We start from the raw sequence: 17,680 nt of genomic DNA, 5'->3' as shown, positions 1-17,680 counted from the left end.
TATATACATATATATATAAAATATATATGCACACATACACACATACACATAAACACACACGTAATCATGTAGTTCATAATTATCATCTCTTCTTAACTGTTTGAATCGTATGTGTGCGTGTGTGTGTGTGTGTGTGTGTGTGTGTATGCATACTTATAGCATAAAATTGATTGGAAGTTTTTTTCTTTTACATTTACCTTGTTTATAGTTGGCAAATGGGAATTTATATATTATGGGATGTGGTTAGTACCCTTGCACACACATGCTCATTTCATAAGAATCATCTCAGGGCAGTTTGCTTGTCTGCCACCTCAACATACTTTTTTGCAGTGAGAGCGTTCCATATATTTTTAGTGTAGAACATGAGTGATGTCAAATTTCAGTCTTTTAAACCAACATGTAGGTATCCTTGATGGTTACAGTAAAATACTGCTGTGTTTTGGTACCAGAGTAGTTGCTGAATAGTTCTGGGTTCTTGGTGAACTTGGCTCCTATTCAATAGACTTTGTAGACTGTGTACAGACGCATAATAGAAGCTACAGGCCATTGACCCTGTTAGGAGCGTTTAAGGTCTTTTTTACCCCAGCTCTGAACAGCATAGCTACTGTGGGTTTCTGGAAGCCCTGAGAGTTTCACCACCTCATCCAGGAGCTGTCTTTCTCTCTTTTTTTTTTGTACACTGTCAAAGCTGATCCAGTCCTTTTTACAAATGGCCCTTTGTCTGTGCGCAGAAGACCATTCACAGAGATGAAGTGCTGGGATTTGCCCTCCTGGCAGTAAATCAGAAGGTGAATTGGCTGACAGGATTACTCCAGTTGCACTCAGCCTAGCCTGGAGAGAAGAACACGGATTGATGGCCTGCTTCGTTCCTGCTGACTTATCCTGTAGCTCTGGAAAGCAAACATTCAGTCGTGACACAGTGAACCTTACGGCATTCTGCACTCTGTTACTCATGTTGATGTAATTCCCTTGCAGCTGGCTGACGAGCTCCAGAACAAGCCACCAAACAGTGAGATCAGAGAGCTGTTGAAACTGCTGTCCAAACCCAATGTGAAGGTGAGAACACCATGTGGCCGTGGTGTCTGTCTTCTCAACGGTGCTCCAGGGGACTGTGGGCCAGTTGCTTCATGCCTCCATATTCAGGTGCAGGCTCGCTCAAATAGTGTGCGATCCCAACACCCCAAACCATCTCAAGGAGAAAGAACTGATCCTCGGGTACTAAGTACTTAAGAGTAGTGATGAAGCCTTTAACAGGACAGGACTGTAATGGCAAGCCACAGTCGGGGTTGACAAGTGTGATTTGCTTTGAAAGTTAGGTTTTCATTGACATGGTGAATTCATTTGATCTAGTGGCTGCAGAACAGAGGCCCAGCGCACATTTCGGCATGGATTATTCCCCACAGCTAATTGATAATAGGTACTTTATTATCAACTTTATGGGAGGAGGATGTTAGCATCTCTGTTCCTCCTCACTTCGTATCCTCACTTCCTGTTCTTCATACTGATTTCTGTTTCAGGATCCCACCCCCTGTTAGAGTAGAGCAGTTCTCAAATACAAGCTTGCGAGACAGTAGTAGCCAGAGCTTGGCTCTCTTGTTTTCGCTCTTCCCTGGTTTGACCACTTATCTTTCCTCCAGATGGGATGCAGCTAGAGAAGGTGATTCATGGTTTTCCTGCTCTTGGTCTGAGGTCTGAATTTACAGAATTTGATTGCATCAAGTCCTGTGATGCAAACATTTGGACTGGACACCGCTGCCCTTATATATAAATTGCTATCTCACCTGGACCCCATAATTAAACAAAGGGTTATTTTACGATGGTTACTGATAATCATAGGATATTGCGTGGGCTTTATTTTTAAATATTATTTTATTCCTTGAGAATTTCATAAGATGGATTTTGATCATGTTGCTTGCCCACCACCAACTTCTCCAAGTAGGAAAAACCTGATTTTACCCTCTGGGAGAAGTGTCTTTTGGGGCCATGCTGTACTTGCTCTTCAATTTACATTTTGAAAAAGATAGTAATGAATCAGAGTGGAAGTAAAATATCCATAGAGTATGATGTCTAATCCCTAGAGAGAATGTCTGAGCACATGCCTGGAATGAGTGAGTGGACTCTAAATAGCACCGTGAGGCGTAACAATTCGTAATGGTTGAGGAGTTAAACTTGAGTTCCAAAGCACAGTAACATTGGAGAAAATGTTGCTTGGAATTAGCGTGCTTTGGGAAGGAAATTGCAGTCAGACAGTGCTCTGAAGATTGCTATATCTGGTTTCATACTGCCTATTATTAATTTTCATCAGCTATGGCAGATTGAGGTGAGCTGTGAGAAGCCAGTTAAATTCCTTAGCAAGACAATAGTTTGTTTCAAAAGTACTGAGCTGAACACAGTGTTTCAGATAAAAAAATAAAGTATTTTGCTATTCTATTCAATAGTGTTTGAAGAGCAGTTAGCTAACAATACAGACATCATTCTGGATGGAAAATGACATTTGTTTTAAGTGTCAAGTGTTACCAATGGCATTGTGATATCAATTAGATAAAACTTCATAGTGGGGGTTGGGGATTTAGCTCAGTGGTAGAGCACTTGCCTAGCAAACGCAAGGCCCTGGGTTTGGTCCCCAGCTCCGAAAAAAAGAAAAAGAAAAAGAAAAAGAAAAAGAAAAAAAAACTTCATAGTGATTGAATCGTTAAACTTCACCATGTGGAAAATACGTTAGTGGATGATCTATTTAGTTTTTATGTTTATGTAGCAACATGACCAAAACCTGGATGCAAGGTTAGCATGACAGTTGCATGCTCAAGAAGTGCATATGGAGAGCAAACGGGAGCCAGACACGGTAATTCAGTGAGTGGGTTGCTCAGGGGCCAGCCAGCCTTGTGACAAGAGTCTTTCTTTCCATGTCTTAATGTTTGACAATGGTCTCCTTGAAGGGATTTACATAGCTACCAACTCTTGAATGTTACCTTTGTGGATAATTCTTCTCAAAAGATTGCCTTTAAAATAATTTTAGGTGTTTAAGAAATGTAACCACTCAGTCCTTAAATCTTGGGAAGCAAGATAAGTAGAATGTAGAATCTGCATATGCAATTCGGATGCAATGTAAACACTTCTTAAAGTTTTAGTGGATAAAGGAAATTACTTAATTTTACACTGCTGTTCTGTTTGAATTACTTCATTGACAGTACAGAGGAGAGGCCTAAGATGTACTCCAGACACACCAAGGGTTTTTTTTCCCCCAAACATTTCAAGATTTATTCAATCAAATACATGGTCACTATAGAATAACAATATTTAGACCTCACAGGTCTGTCACCTTTTTGGGGGGCAGGTTTTATAGCTTATATTTAGTAACTTTCAAACAAAATGAGGTAGATCTTTACCTATTCTTTCTTAAATGTCTACTCAGTGCCAGATTTGTGCCAGATTATCTGGATGGAACTTGTAGAGGATCTGTTTGAATAGTGAAGATGGTAGGAAATGCCAGTTTGGCTTGGAAGCAGTAAGTGAAATAAATATGGGAGTGGCTTTGGGTGTGAGGTAGACAGAAGCGGGCAGAGATGAGCATGGTAGGTTGGGGGTGGAGGGTGAAGTTGAATAGTACACGAAATCTTTCTAAAGAGGTTGTAAAGCAAGGAGCTGAGCTTGCCCTGGGTGGCCTGCAGTTCCAGTGCTGCTGTCACAAGAGGAGCAGAACGATAAGACCACCCTAGCTGTAAGCATGTTAAGAAATTTGGATCTCATTCTGAGTGGAGGAGAAGTCCTTGACAAGGATGTAAGTAGCAAAGTGACAGGCAGCCTCTTTGTGTGGAGTGCAGTGAGACAGCGAAAGCCCTACTGCAGAGGAGAGCCAGCTGTGTCTGTCAGGACTCGAGAGCAACTGCTATGGCCCTGGTTAAGGTGGGCCATGAGTCATGTTTAAGGCATAACAGCACATATTGTTGGGATGAATGCATAATCAGAGGCAAAAAGTCAGAAAAATCCGTATTACAATGAATTCCTAATAGATTCAAGGTATGTATAACGAACCACAGAGATATTAGTGGGGGTTAGAGGTGTAGTTCAGTAGAAGAGTATTTGCCTTAGTGTCTTTGCGGTTGGGGGTTGATACCTAAAAACAGACACACACACACACACACACACACACACACACACACACACACACACACACACACACAGAGTTTTTAAAGCATGATGAATATGCTGTCAAATGGCTTAGATGTGCACTTTTTAGTAAGGGAAGCATTGGTTGTTTACTTCTGTCTCTAAGCACTGTGCTTACAGCGCGGGGAATTTCAAGTAACGCGGACTCAGTGAAAAGTAGTCAGCGCTGGGAATTTTTATTGTTTTGTAGTACGTTCTGTAAGTCTTTTCTTTGCGTGCATCTGTGCATGTGTGTGCGTGCGCACTTGTGTGTGCATGTCCATGTGTGTAAAGGTCAGGATAGTCTCACGGCTTTGTAGAGCATGCTACCTGACTCCTGATTGTACTCCCACACTTGCTATTGGCACTGTAATTAGACACCCACCAACCTGTCTAGTTGGCTTGGGTTCTCAGGACACATTGGGGTCCTCATTCTTGCACAGCCTATATCCACGAAGCCTTTCCCCCAGCTTCTTGACATTCTTTTTAATCTGCGCATATAATTAAACTTTTTATTCATGTTCTCTCATTTATAGCCTATGACTGTACCCTGGTTCATCTTGCCTTTTGGAACCTCTCACTTCCTGAAGAGTGCTCGCTCTTTCTCCTGTGGCCTATGGCTGTGAGCTTTTCATAGTGATGGAATAGTTTGTTCTTTAGCAGCATTAACTTTATCTGAAGACCGTCAAAAAAAAGTAAAGATTATGCCCAATGTTCTCTGCTTTGCTCACGGCTGAGCACCAAGCACTAGGCTAACAAAGGCAGTCATTAGTGGATACAAACATCCACACACAGCTCCAGTAAGGGCAAATTAGTCTACATCATCCTGGTGCTCATGTTGGTAAAGCAGTAATGTGCTACCCGCTCTAGAACATGGCATTATAATTTAGGGTGTCAGGGGAAATTGGGCAGATTGAAAAAAAAACTAAAATAAAAAGTAAAGATTTGTTTTAAGTTTTCCAGAACTTACTTACCAGAACATTGACTTACCAGAAATTACTCTCAGCCTAGACCTGAAGAACGGATAGACTTCATTAAAGGAGGCTGGAGGAAAAGTTGAGCTTCCTCTGGATCTATTCTTCCTGATGAGCAGGCGTTTAATTCTGTGCACCTGATAGACACTCAGGCCTAGAGCTGACTCCAGGGGTCCACAGCAGTGGCAAATTACAGGTCCGGTGTTCAATTTCCTGTAGATGCTTCTCTGAGCAGCAGGCAAACCCATCAGCTGTGATTGGTGGTTATGGTTATGGCGCATGGAAACACAATTTTTACCTAAGTTCTGTCTTTTGAGAGGAAACTCTTTATGTTGAAGAATAAAATCACATCAGTGAAAGCAGGAAAATGGAGTGCCAAATGCCTTCTCATTGTACTTCCAAAGTACAAAACGCTGTTAAGCTGAAATATTCCTCAAGCAAAGCTGTTAAGAGTAACGAACTTGAAATCTGCAAACTCGTATTTGAATTTAGACATAGAAATAAGTCTGACCCCGCCCCCAAAATAAGTAGCTGGCGTTGTTAATATTACCTATAATATTGTAATATTTCAACATGTTTTCATGAGTCGTCTGCTGTTCTCAGTGCCGGGTGTGGCTGACACTGAGACAGAGTGAGCATTTCACACTGGTCCTTCCCTGCTCTGGGTAGAGCATTCGCTTCTTCCAAGGGAGGCGGCCGCTGATTCACTAAAAACTCCATCTTACTGAGAGTCTTCTCTGCTGTGAGGTATTTCGCTGGGGATGGAGTGCTAGCTTCAGTGTCCTTTAGATATTTTAAAGGTGCCGCACTGCTGCTCTGTGTTATTTTTTTGGCTGATGGAAGTCACATCCATCATCTATCTTTTATGTATTTTATGAGTTTTGGGTTTTTTTTTCCTGGTACATGATTTTGTCATGTTTTCAGCAGTTTTATTTAATGTTTCTTTACATGTATTCAGGTACTTGACCCTCATGAACATGTGAGTTTATTATTTTTTCACTAAATTTGGAACGTTTTTTCCATACTTTCTGAAAAATAGTCATACTTCTTCTGAGAGTCTGAGTACCTATTTTCGGCTATTTAACATCCGACACTTAACCTGTTATTCCATTTTGTGTACGGGTGTTTTGTCTGCATATATGTGTATCATGTTCTCTGGTGGCCCTGGGGCCATGTGCCCTGGGACTGGAGTCACAGACAGTTGTGAGTCATCAAGCAGGTACTGGGAAGTAAACCTAGGTGCTCTGGGAGAGCAACCCACACTCTTAACTGCCAAGCCATCTCTTTAGCCCCTCCCTTAATATATTTTTATTCTTGCTTCATTTTGGATAGCTTACATTACTTTATCTTCTGCAGAATTATTTTCTCTTTATGTACCTATCATATGGTATACATGTGTGTGGTGGTGGTGTGTGTGTGTAGTCTCACATATGGAGGTTTTGAGGTGGAGTCTTGCTTGTTTCTGATGATTCACAGCATGCACCAGGCTAGCAAACCCATAAGCATCTGGGTGATTCTGCTGTCTTCACCTTGTGTCTCTCCAGGGGTTTATGGGGATTGCAAATGGGGATTAGATACTTACCACCTCACCTGTTTTCATGTGGGCCCTGGGGATCCTGAGGTCATCAAACTTAATTTTACCTATTGAGCCATCTCCCTGACCTGCAGTAATAGCTTTTAATACATGTGGTGATTTGAATATGCGTGGCCCGTAGGAAGTGGCACCATTAGGAGATCTGGCCTTGTAGGAATAGGTGTGGCCTTGTTTGGAGGAAGTGTGCCACTGTGTAGTCAGGCTTTGAGGGCACCAAGGCTCAAGCCCCATGCAGTGTGGAAGAGACGCCCCTCCTGGCTGTCTGGGGAAGACAGGTTCCTCCTAGCTGCATTTGAATCAAGATGGTTCTTCTAGCACCAAGTCAGCCTGCATGGTGCCTTGCTTCTCGCCATGACGATAGTGGACTGAACCTCTGTAACTATAAGCCAGCAGCATTAAACGTTTGCCTTTATAAGAGTTGCCTTGAGAGGATTGCCTTAACTGGCATCAATTTGGGATGAGGTCCTTGGTCCTATGCTAGAGTGGTGAGGGGGAGTGTGATGGCTGGGTCAAGGATCATCCTTATAGAAGCAAAGGGGAAGGGGATGGGATGGGAGGTTTGCAGAGGGAAAACTTCAAGGGGGACAACAATGGAAATGTAAATAAATAAATTAACATATTTAAAAAAGAAAAAATTAAAAAAAATTGGATTGGAAAATGAAAAAAAAAAAAAAGAGTTGCCTTGGTCATGGTGTCTCTTCATAGCAATGGAACACTGACTAAGACAATACCCTTGACTTGTTTTTAGCTATTATACCTCTGAGTAATTTCAGAATTTTGTTCTGGTGCTTCATTTTTCTTTCATCCTTATGAGTAATGCTTTCTTTGACATGCCCAGTAAGTTTTGATTGATCTATAGTCATGTGTGTTTAATATTAAGTACAGTACCGTTCTTATAGATAATACCTGTCGTTCTTTCTCTGTCATACAATTAAGTTACTTGGATGAGATGAGTTTTGGTTCTCTGAGGTTTACTTTTTTTTTCCATCCCCCCTGGTTTACTTTTTCATTTCATTCAGTTAGCATGTGCCAGCTTTTAATCTTGGGGTTATTTTTAAAAATGCTATATTTCAGGTAACCCTACCCAGTCATGAGGATTCCCTGCAGTGAAAACCAGGAGCTGTTCTTGCCCTGTGCAAGCTGCAGAGGTTTTTGCAGGCTGTGCAGGCAGTTTTCATCTTTTTCCTGTTGCCAAATGAAATATTTGAAGCTAGGTATTAAGAGAGGAGAGGGTGGGGGAAGGGAGAGGGAGAGAGGAGAGAGGAAAAAAATTAAGTCAAAGTTTTAGAGGCACATTCCACCAAGCCCTGGTTGAATATATTTGAAAAATGTTGAACATGTACCGTATACATACAAAAGTTAATTTTTGTCACCATCTACTAAATAGTACAATACAACAATTGTGCTGAGTGGAAGGAGTCTGGGGATGTTTTAAAGCCTGTGTAGGTGCACATACACTTGTGCATATCTCACATTGTTTTATGTCCCGAGCGAGCATCTGACAACTTTGAGATTAATGTGGTTCTCGGACTCAATCCTCTGAGATGCAAAGGACAGTTTGGTGCACATGTGAGAGTTATTTAAATTGTTTAATTTAAAAATCGATACCATCTTGCCGTCCCAGAGCTTCTGATTTATTGATAGCTGGTATCAGCAATGAAATGGTATAAAATATCAAATATAATGCAAGTACAATTATGTATTTCTAATGTAAGCATAGGCAAATACAATGCTGAGGCCAAGAAACCCAGGAATGGGGCTGGGATATAGCTTGGCGTTTAAATGCTTATACCCCTGGGACCCGTGTGAAGCCAGGCATGGTAGTGTGTTGCAGACAGAAGCATTCAGAAGCTGGTGGGCCAGCTGGATTGGTATGCACACCCACCAGAGAACAAGTCTCTCTCCAGCACAGTGGAGGGCCGTGACTGACAGCAGATGTCGTCCTAACTTCCACAAGTGTGCTGTATGTTAGCATATGTCTATACACACACTCATCATACACACAAACACATTCAAAATAAAAATAAAATAATAAAAGCAAACACACTATTTAAAACAACCAAGCAGCATCCTTCTGTCGTGGATGTTTTGGCCAGGCCTCTGTGTAAAGGAGTTATTTAAGATGCAGACAGAAGGAAGTGATAGACTCATAGAGAAGCTATTACAGTACCTTCTGTAGGCATGGCAGTGGCAACACAGCGTCTGTCCCATCTTAAACTCCTTGGTGTTGTAGCATAACAGAAACCATAGACAGTGCAGGGACCCAATAGTATGATAGCTGCCATCAAACTTCACAGAAACAGGTGGTATAGTTTGCTTGGCTTTGAGTTAGATTAGAAAGATGGAAATAGGTTTTGAATATATTTGGGAAATATATTTAATAAGCTATGAACTGGATGTTCTGACTGGAGGGAAGAGGAGAACAGAATCTCTGGGCCTCTAGCTAGAGTCAGGCAGTGCAGCAGCGAGACCTCTCAGATGCATTAATCTGAAGTAGGACATGCAGAGTTCCAGCATTTTCTCGCCTCATTGATCTATATGTCACAATGTTATGAAATACTTTTATTCTTTTATATGTACCCATTGCACAAAAAAAGTCAGAAACCAGTGAATAATGGAATTGACTAATTCTCTGTTGACAGGAGGAAAATGTATACAAACACACATGCACATGAGAGAGAGGAGGGGATATTATGTATAAACTCATTATATACTGAAGATGACCTTGAATGTCTGATTTTCATGCCCCTACCCCCTGGTGCTGGGATAATAGACATATACCACCACACTTGGTTCATACAATGTTTGAGAGCCATCTCAGGCTTTCATAGACACATATACATCTACAGCTGAGGGGGTATATAGAAATATATATACACATATATATATTGTAAACACCCATATGTCTCAGTGTCATATGACTGTGAAGACCAGAGTTTAGATCAAAACATGTTCTAAAAGGGTGTGGCAGCTACCTATAATCCCAACACAAAGAAATTAGAGATCACCCAGGAAGCTGTCTGGCCAGCCTTGCTGAAGCATTGCTCATCTCTGGGTTCAGGGAAAAGTCCTGCCTTCCATAAATACAGTGGACAGGGATCAAGGAAGACACCTGACATTAACCTCAGGCCTCTACAATGCACATAAATGAACCCATGGCCCGTGTGTGCTCACATACATATGCACAAACATGAGTACATGCATGTATGTTACACAGTCATATATACAAATGTTTTTCAATTTTAAAGAAAACATGGGCAGTATCTTAAGCCTCTGTCAGCTCATCAGCAATGTGTCTGTGTCCTCATTTTTTCCGAAAGGAATACCCAAGACTTTGCCCCTGCTGTTACCCTACAAGGATTACTAGAGTATATATGTTTAGAACAAATTTAATGCAGATTGATGCCAGATGTCAGTGGTACTGGAAGTGGAGGTGCAGGTCCAATGGAGTAGGTCTGCCTTCCAGGACCGCCTCGCCCCCACTGCCTGAGCCGAAGACACCCAGCCTCATATGGTTTCTTTACAATTAACATGCCAATAGCACAATGCTGCTTTGTGTTTATTTGTACTTCAATGTTTCATATCTGATGAATTCTTCATGAACCTTTTGTTTTACAGGCTTTGCTGTCAGTGCATGATACTGTGGCTCAAAAGAGTTACGATCCTGTATTGCCTCCCATGCCTGACGATATTGATGACGAGGAAGACTCTGTGAAAATCATCCGCCTGGTTAAGAACAGAGAGCCTCTGGTAAGACTGGTCTGCATTTCGTCTTCAGACATGAGTATATCTCACAGGGAGCCAAATCAGATGAGCTTAGAGTATTTGTACTTCTCTTTAAGATATGCTTCTTCTGGGTCCCTACACCTTACAAGTAAATGGGACGTCTGCATCCAGAGGATATGACTTAGAATAACTAAGAAGATCCAAATAAAGTAATAGGCATTCTATTGCTTTTTAATAGCAATAACCTTGAAATATAACCTACTGACATGCGTAAGAGAAAGTTTAGCACGTAGCCAAGTATGCCTGATTGGAAATTAAATGATGCAGTTGAAAATGGTGCTTTGGGCTATTCTGGAACACTGGTTTATTTTAAAATACTGAAGAGAAATTAACCTGGCATCTAACATTTGACAATATAAATAGAGCTGTTTATTTTGGCATTCAAATTCCTGTGGTGTTAAGCCCCGCAGCAAGGGACCTGGGACTGGTAGAATATTGCCACATTTGCACCCAAAGAAGTCATGTCCTAATCCCTGGAGCCCTGGGTGAACTCTGTTATGAATCTCAGGAAACACAGAACAAAACAAAACAAGAAAACCCAGGGTATCCAAAGGGATATTTTGTTTTCATGATGTATGTCTGTGTCTAGCTGGTTGTGAACCACCATGTAGGTGCTGGGAATTGAACCTGGGTCTTCTGTAAGAGTACCCCATACTTTTAACCACTGAGCCATCTTGCAAGCCTCCTCTCATGGAATATATTATAAGGACAAAATGAATCGAGCAAGTGTTCCAAAAGTAAATCAATCTAAGATGGATAGCTTAAAGAAAAAAATGTTTTGCGTGAGTTGGAAGAGATTTAAGATTTTTAGAATCCTTAACTGTGCTGAAGCACTAAGTGGCATGTAGCTTGAGTTTCGTACACTCTAGGGAGTATCCAAAGGACAGTTGGCATGCCTGCTCCCTTGACTTTTTGTAGTAGTCTCTAGTTTTTCCAGGTAAGAGTTATCTTACACCTCTGTCTTACAGCCCAGTTCACAGATCTTCCCATAAATGCCTTTTTTCTTCTTCCACCATTTTTTTGTTTGTTTTGTTTTTCATGAAAGGGTGCTACTATTAAAAAAGATGAACAGACCGGAGCAATCACCGTGGCCCGAATCATGCGGGGAGGAGCTGCAGATAGAAGTGGTGAGAGCATCTTTAGTCATTGAAGAAGAACAAGTTGTATTGGGTCCTGAGAGTAATTAAGTGGGTAACAGTCTTTTGATCCAATATAGCAGAACCAAGAATAAGATGTTTCCCACTATGTTGAAATGTAGACACCATACAAATAAACGGTAGATGAATCGACCTCTGTGGTCTTAGCTTATACAGTCTTCCAAAGTTTTCTCCTCTTGGTGAGGTCAAGCCTGTTGTCTTGGCCATTCTAGTCAGGTGTTTCTACCACAGAAATAGAGCCCTCACTGACCAGTTATAGTATGACCCATTTTATTCCTTCTGATGTGAAAAATGAATACTAGTTAGTCCATGCAGTTTTTAAAATGAATTTACAAATTTTAGATCGTGGGAGAATAGCTTAGTTAGAAAAATGTTTGTCATACAAATATGAGGACTAGGTTTGATCAACAACATACACATTAAAATCCAAGTATGGTGGCATGAGTGTATCATCTCAGTTCTGGAGAGTTCTAGAGACCAACTAGCAAAGCCAGAACTTGGTGTATTCCAGGCCAGTAGGAGATCCATTCTCAGACACTAGATAGTTTCCCTCTTAAGTTACAATGCCAGATTTGACCGCTGGTCTGTGTACATACATGCAAACATGATATGCATGACATGTACACAGTTGTACCAAATAAAAACAGTAAGTAATAAAAATGAGTTACTTTCTAAGGTATCGGTCATTAGCATTTCTAGATAGAGACCATGGTCCTGTTCTCTGCTTGTGCAATCGTCATCACCAGAGACATGTAGAATCAACACGCATGAGGTGTGAAGGCCTCCTTTGGGCACTGATGTCACTTTGAGGAGCGGCCACTGGTGGAATGTTGGGCACAGTCACAAGTCACAGTGTTGTGTGGCTCTACTCACTTACTGGGTTTTGTATTTGTCAGGTCTTATTCATGTGGGCGATGAGCTAAGGGAAGTGAATGGGATCCCAGTGGAAGATAAGAGGCCCGAGGAAATAATACAGATTTTGGTAAGCTGTTACCTTTTCTGTAAATCCCAGGTCTCTCAGCCTGACTTGGAGTCAGCCCTTCAGATTCACAGTGCTGACCTCATGCTTAGAAATGCGTCTGTGTTTAGCGTCAATATGCTCCTGTACCAAGTGAATGTAGGCAGAAGTAACGACCTGCTGACGTGCCGTGAGGTGGAATGAGGTCATTACTGTGGAGTTTCTGATCATTGTCAACATGGCGCTGAACGGCTGGTGAGAGGCTCTTTCTGCCCCATTCTCAGTGTTAAAACTCCAATGAAACTGTTTTGAGCATAGGAATTGTTAAGTCTTCAGGTTTAGGGCTGAGATGGAGACTGCCTCTTTCTATACAAAAATTACAAACCTACAGCAATAGAAAGATGACTGAGGACCTCCAACAGACGCCTTTATAAATGTCCACCAACAAGGTCTGCCTTGGTCTGAGGCAATCAGCAAGTATCTGTGGGCCATGGAATTACCGTTTTAATTAAATGGGAGTAGACACTCAGTCTGTCTTTAAATCTTTCAGTGGATTTGTTATACAGCTGTTTCCCTTACTACCAGAATAGAACTGACCTGCTGTGCTTAGTTATTTTCTAATGCATATTGCTTCCAGGCGAATCTCGTTCATAGTCATAACCACAGGAAGGACAGTACCTGGTCTCAGGTTTTTATTTCGCCAACTATGGAGGCCGATGCGTAAATGCCAGGATCTCATCTTTGTGTCAGCTGTTCTGGTGACTGACCATTGCGCTCACTTCGAGCCTTGTTCCTATTGTGTGCCTGTGTCTGTTTTGACTAATGTACCATAGATGGCAGTAGATGTATTAATATCTTAAGTGCACAGGTTGAAAAGTGGAAATGTGACCTTGAGCTGACATGACACACTTTAGAGCTTTCTCATGTTTCCGGGATTTCTACAGACATAGTTTTCTGGCTTCTTCTGAGGAGAATACCAAGATTATAAATTCCTAGATGTGTTTAGCTCTGTACCTATCTGTTGTATGTTCTCCTTACCTCTAGCAATGACCTTTTCTTTGATCCCCGATACCAGAGTCAGTCCCAGGGAGCAATTACATTTAAGATAATACCCAGCACCAAAGAGGAGATACCTTCTAAAGAGGGCAAGGTGAGTCTTTAAAATATTGTTTGAGTGAGGGATTTAATGTTATTTTTTTTAATCTACTTTGAAAAGTACCATTTCTTACATCTAAGTTGTGAGAATGCAGACGGACACATTTACCTCTTCCGTTTTTCACTCCTTCCCAGATATTTATCAAAGCCCTCTTTGACTATGATCCTAAGGAGGACAAGGCGATCCCATGTAAAGAGGCAGGCCTGTCTTTCAGGAAGGGTGACATTCTTCAGATTATGAGCCAAGATGATGCGACATGGTGGCAGGCTAAGCATGAAGGTGACACCAACCCCAGAGCGGGCCTGATTCCCTCGAAGCACTTCCAGGAACGGTGAGCCACCAGCATAGCACAGTGACCTTTCCTCAAATGACTTTCTGCTTCCTGCAGGGTATCACTGTAGCATAGTTATGATAAAAATGAGCTTTAAACCCTGCCTGTGAACCTGTTATCCCTTGGGTTTGCATTTGGAGCTCTGTTTTGTCTAGCTCTATGAGTAATGACCAAAAGTAATATGAGGTTTTGCTGTGAAACCAGCAGACGCTCACACATTAATATCTGGGTCTGTGCTGCAGGGATAGATGGAATGGAGATGAGTCCTTCAGGAAAGGCGGGTCATTTAAAATAGCGGATTAGTTCATTTGGAGTGATCATCTTAGGTTTCTTCAAGTTCATCCTTAAGAATTTTATATTTTGGTGCTGTGTTAACCTTGAACCTGGGCTGAAAGTTGATAGGCACATTGACCTTTTCTTCCCCCAGGAGACTGGCTCTGAGACGACCAGAAATAGTAGTTCAGCCTCTGAAACTTTCCAACAGGAAATCATGTAAGTTTGTTAATAAGAATGCACAGTAACCTGATCCTGCTGTTGGTTTTTGACTATTAAAGCAGGTGCCCTGGGGAGGAGGGGTCGTGGTATCCTGCAGTAGCTCTTGGGCCATCATTTCTCAGAAACCCAACACAGAGGTAATTCACAGTAACGTGATATCTTTGCAAAAAAAAAAAAGATGTGGTAGATTGCTCAATGTAATATGCGACTCGCTGTCCGAGACAGTCATCAGTAACTTCCAACACTTACAGACTGCATACGTAGAGCCTACAGCACAACCCCGCTCTCCCTACCCCCAAACCAGGGCGTTTGGGGTAAATATTTCTCAGTAAAAACTCAGTGACAAAATAAGCCTATCATTTTCCTGGGCCCAAAAGCATTTGTGCCTAAGAACAACCATGCTTCTTAAACCTTTTTATTTATAAATCACAACTGTGAACGTCATGTGCAGAGTTCCTACCGGACCAGATGGAAGAAAATGAAAGTAAGAAGGATTGTATAGAACTTCGGAAGGAGAGAGGGCTTGGGACACTTTTTCTTTTAGTTCATCCTCCCCCTCTGCTTTTCTTTATTTCCCTCTTTCACCCCCTCAAGTTTCCATCTCATACACTTCATCTCTGTAAATGTTTCATGTGTCTGGGCATTTTAAGAGGAAAAAAAAGAAAGAAAAAAACCCGGACCCTCCCTCCTTTAAAAAAAATCATAGAGATTGCATGTTAAAAAGCGAAAGGAACAAATGAATGGCCCTGAAATTTTATCCCAACATCTGTTTTTAGTATTGCTGCGTTTTTCACATCTCCTGTTATTTCCTTCAGTTTGTAGACACTTACAGCCCAGGAATCACGTAGTAAGAAAGCCAAGCTACAGCTGAGAGTAAATCTCACACAAGCCAGTGTGGGGCACACACAGCTGCATCAAAGCCTGCTTGCTTTTTGCTGCTGTTCAGTCGGGCTGGGGGGAAGACACTCTCCTAATGCATGTGGAGTTCTGAGAGGTCAGAAAGCCTGAAGCTCAATGCTGCCTTGTTTCTAAGTGAGGTGACTTTTGATAGTGAGCTCTTCTGTCTTTGAGGAACTAAGCCTGTACGTTGGTGGGGAGTTCGAGTGGTTGGAATATATTCAGTACTTTCCAGATGAAATATGCCACTAAACATTGAGGGAAATGAGACTACACTCAAATTTGAAAATGTACTCATCTTTGAACTGTAGGCAGCTTAGAACCATATCGTTTGAGGTAGTTAGGAATTACCACTTTTTTGAAAATGGACTAAGTATATGTTTTTTCAAAGAAATATGTAGAAGGGATAGCTTTTTAATTGTTCTTTCAACTTAGTATAGACGTGTGTGGCTTTGAGTGTGTGTGTGTGCACACGTGTGTGTATGTGTGTGTGTGCATGTGTGTGTGTGTGTTTAGAGTTTTGATATAAACGTAAGATGTAATGGAGGCTTTTTGTCCATTGTTTGGCATCATTTCATTTTTTATGTTAATATTTAAATATTTGGATCTTTTAAGTATTTATTTCAAGAGGTATCTTTACCAAATTATCCTCTTAATTCATTTGTTTGGTTGGTTGATTTTGTTTCTGATTCCCATTCAAATGCCCCAGGAGCACACCTGTGTGGCAGAGCACTTACCTGCCCAGTAAAACACTTAGCTGCGCAGCTCTCCGCTTAGGCTTCCAGTCTCAGTGTACAAAACAAGAAAGAGACAAACGTGACTTCACTTCCTGCCCTTTTTCTTTCTTCCCTTTCTTCTTTTCCTTCCCCCATTCTTCTTGGGTTTTTGAGCCCGGGTCTCACAGTGTGGCCCAGTGTGACATCAACCTTGAGGGCCTTCTGTCTCGGCCTCCCCAGTGCTGAGGTTACGACTACTTCTGAATTTCCCTTCTTTTGGACCTTGATTTTTATTCACTAAGAAATGTGTTCCTCACTAAGAGATGGAAAGTCTGCCCAAGATTATCTAAATAAACCATCGGCATCTATTTAAAAATAGTGTTTCTCATAGAGAATAGGTCTCTGTGACTCTTGAGGAAAGCTAGTATCTTTTATTCTCCAAGATTGAAGTTCTGCTTGAAATTCCTGTGGCAGTTGTTTACAGAAATGGTTGCATTAGCTTTGAATTCAGAAACATGTTAAACTCTATTGTTCTTTTTTCTCCAAGCAGAACTTTGTTAGGACTGCCTGTTCATGTGCTGAGTAGAGTTTTAGAATGAGAAAGCCCGATTGTCACAACCTTTTCCAAGTTTCAGGACAGTTCTGGGAAGAAAAAAAAATGTTGATAGAAATGATGTGAAATGCTGGAAGAAAAGTAATTGATGAGGTCAGCGGACATGTGCTGCTCTTGCAAAGGACCAGCTTCAGTTCTGAGCACACCCTGCAGCTCCCAGCTGCCCCTTACTCCAGCATCAGGTCCAACACATTCTTCTTGGACACCCACAGATATGCACACAGACACACACACACATCCACAAAAATACATCTTTTAGAAAAGGGACCTTAGAAGTAGTGATTTGTAACTTTATGAAAAAATACAATTAAGGAAACAAGAATGCTGAGCTAGGGTCTGGGTTTGGACTTTCTCTGCCGCCAAAGATAGTCTTGAACTCCTGATCTCCTGCCTCCTCTTCCTGAGTTCTGGGAATAGAGGTGACCGTACCACATGATTACCTTAGGAAGTGTGGTCTTGGAACCCAGGGTGCAGTGAGTGTTGTAAAACACTCTACTGACTAAGCTATATCCACAGTTCCTAAATTTTTTTTTTAGCCTAAAATTTTAAGTGTGCTTGAGACCCGAAGTACTAAATGTCTGGGTGTACTGACACATGAAATCACTTTGTTACCTCTTATCACTCTGTGCTTGTGGCACTGTAATGTTACTTCTTATTTGATTCTTAAGTATATCATAATCACTGGAAAAATTCATGGACGATAATTCTAGAACCCACAGTGACTTGGTTAGTATCAAGATGGAATGCAAAAGAAGGTAAATTCTAGTCCTGTTGTATTTGTGTTTGTCTCTGTGCTAAAGTCTTGTTCCAAGTGCCAATGAAAATAAAATGTAACTTTTTGAAAAATAGTATTGATA

General features: G+C 41.4%; 1 protein-coding gene across 7 annotated transcripts in view; it reads left to right on the top strand.

Annotated features, from left to right (window-relative positions):
* Positions 1 to 17,680, top strand: part of Mpp7 (MAGUK p55 scaffold protein 7) — a 266,719-nt gene that overhangs the window by 182,683 nt on the left and 66,356 nt on the right. For 6 of the 7 annotated variants that reach the window (XM_039095743.2, XM_039095742.2, XM_063276474.1 and 3 more), the window contains 7 exons: positions 976 to 1,056; positions 10,333 to 10,464; positions 11,546 to 11,627; positions 12,554 to 12,639; positions 13,691 to 13,765; positions 13,906 to 14,102; positions 14,530 to 14,594. In XM_039095743.2, the coding sequence (XP_038951671.1) occupies positions 976 to 1,056; positions 10,333 to 10,464; positions 11,546 to 11,627; positions 12,554 to 12,639; positions 13,691 to 13,765; positions 13,906 to 14,102; positions 14,530 to 14,594 (718 nt within the window). Of the gene's footprint in view, positions 1 to 975; positions 1,057 to 10,332; positions 10,465 to 11,545; positions 11,628 to 12,553; positions 12,640 to 13,690; positions 13,766 to 13,905; positions 14,103 to 14,529; positions 14,620 to 17,680 lie in introns of all 7 variants that reach the window. The other variant, XM_063276475.1, reaches the window with a different exon arrangement.

The sequence above is a fragment of the Rattus norvegicus genome, chromosome 17, assembly GCF_036323735.1.
Source record: "Rattus norvegicus strain BN/NHsdMcwi chromosome 17, GRCr8, whole genome shotgun sequence".
In the NCBI taxonomy this organism is placed as follows: domain Eukaryota; kingdom Metazoa; phylum Chordata; class Mammalia; order Rodentia; family Muridae; genus Rattus; species Rattus norvegicus.
Note: the sequence above shows the minus strand (reverse complement) of the source record. Positions and strands in the feature narration are given on the sequence as shown.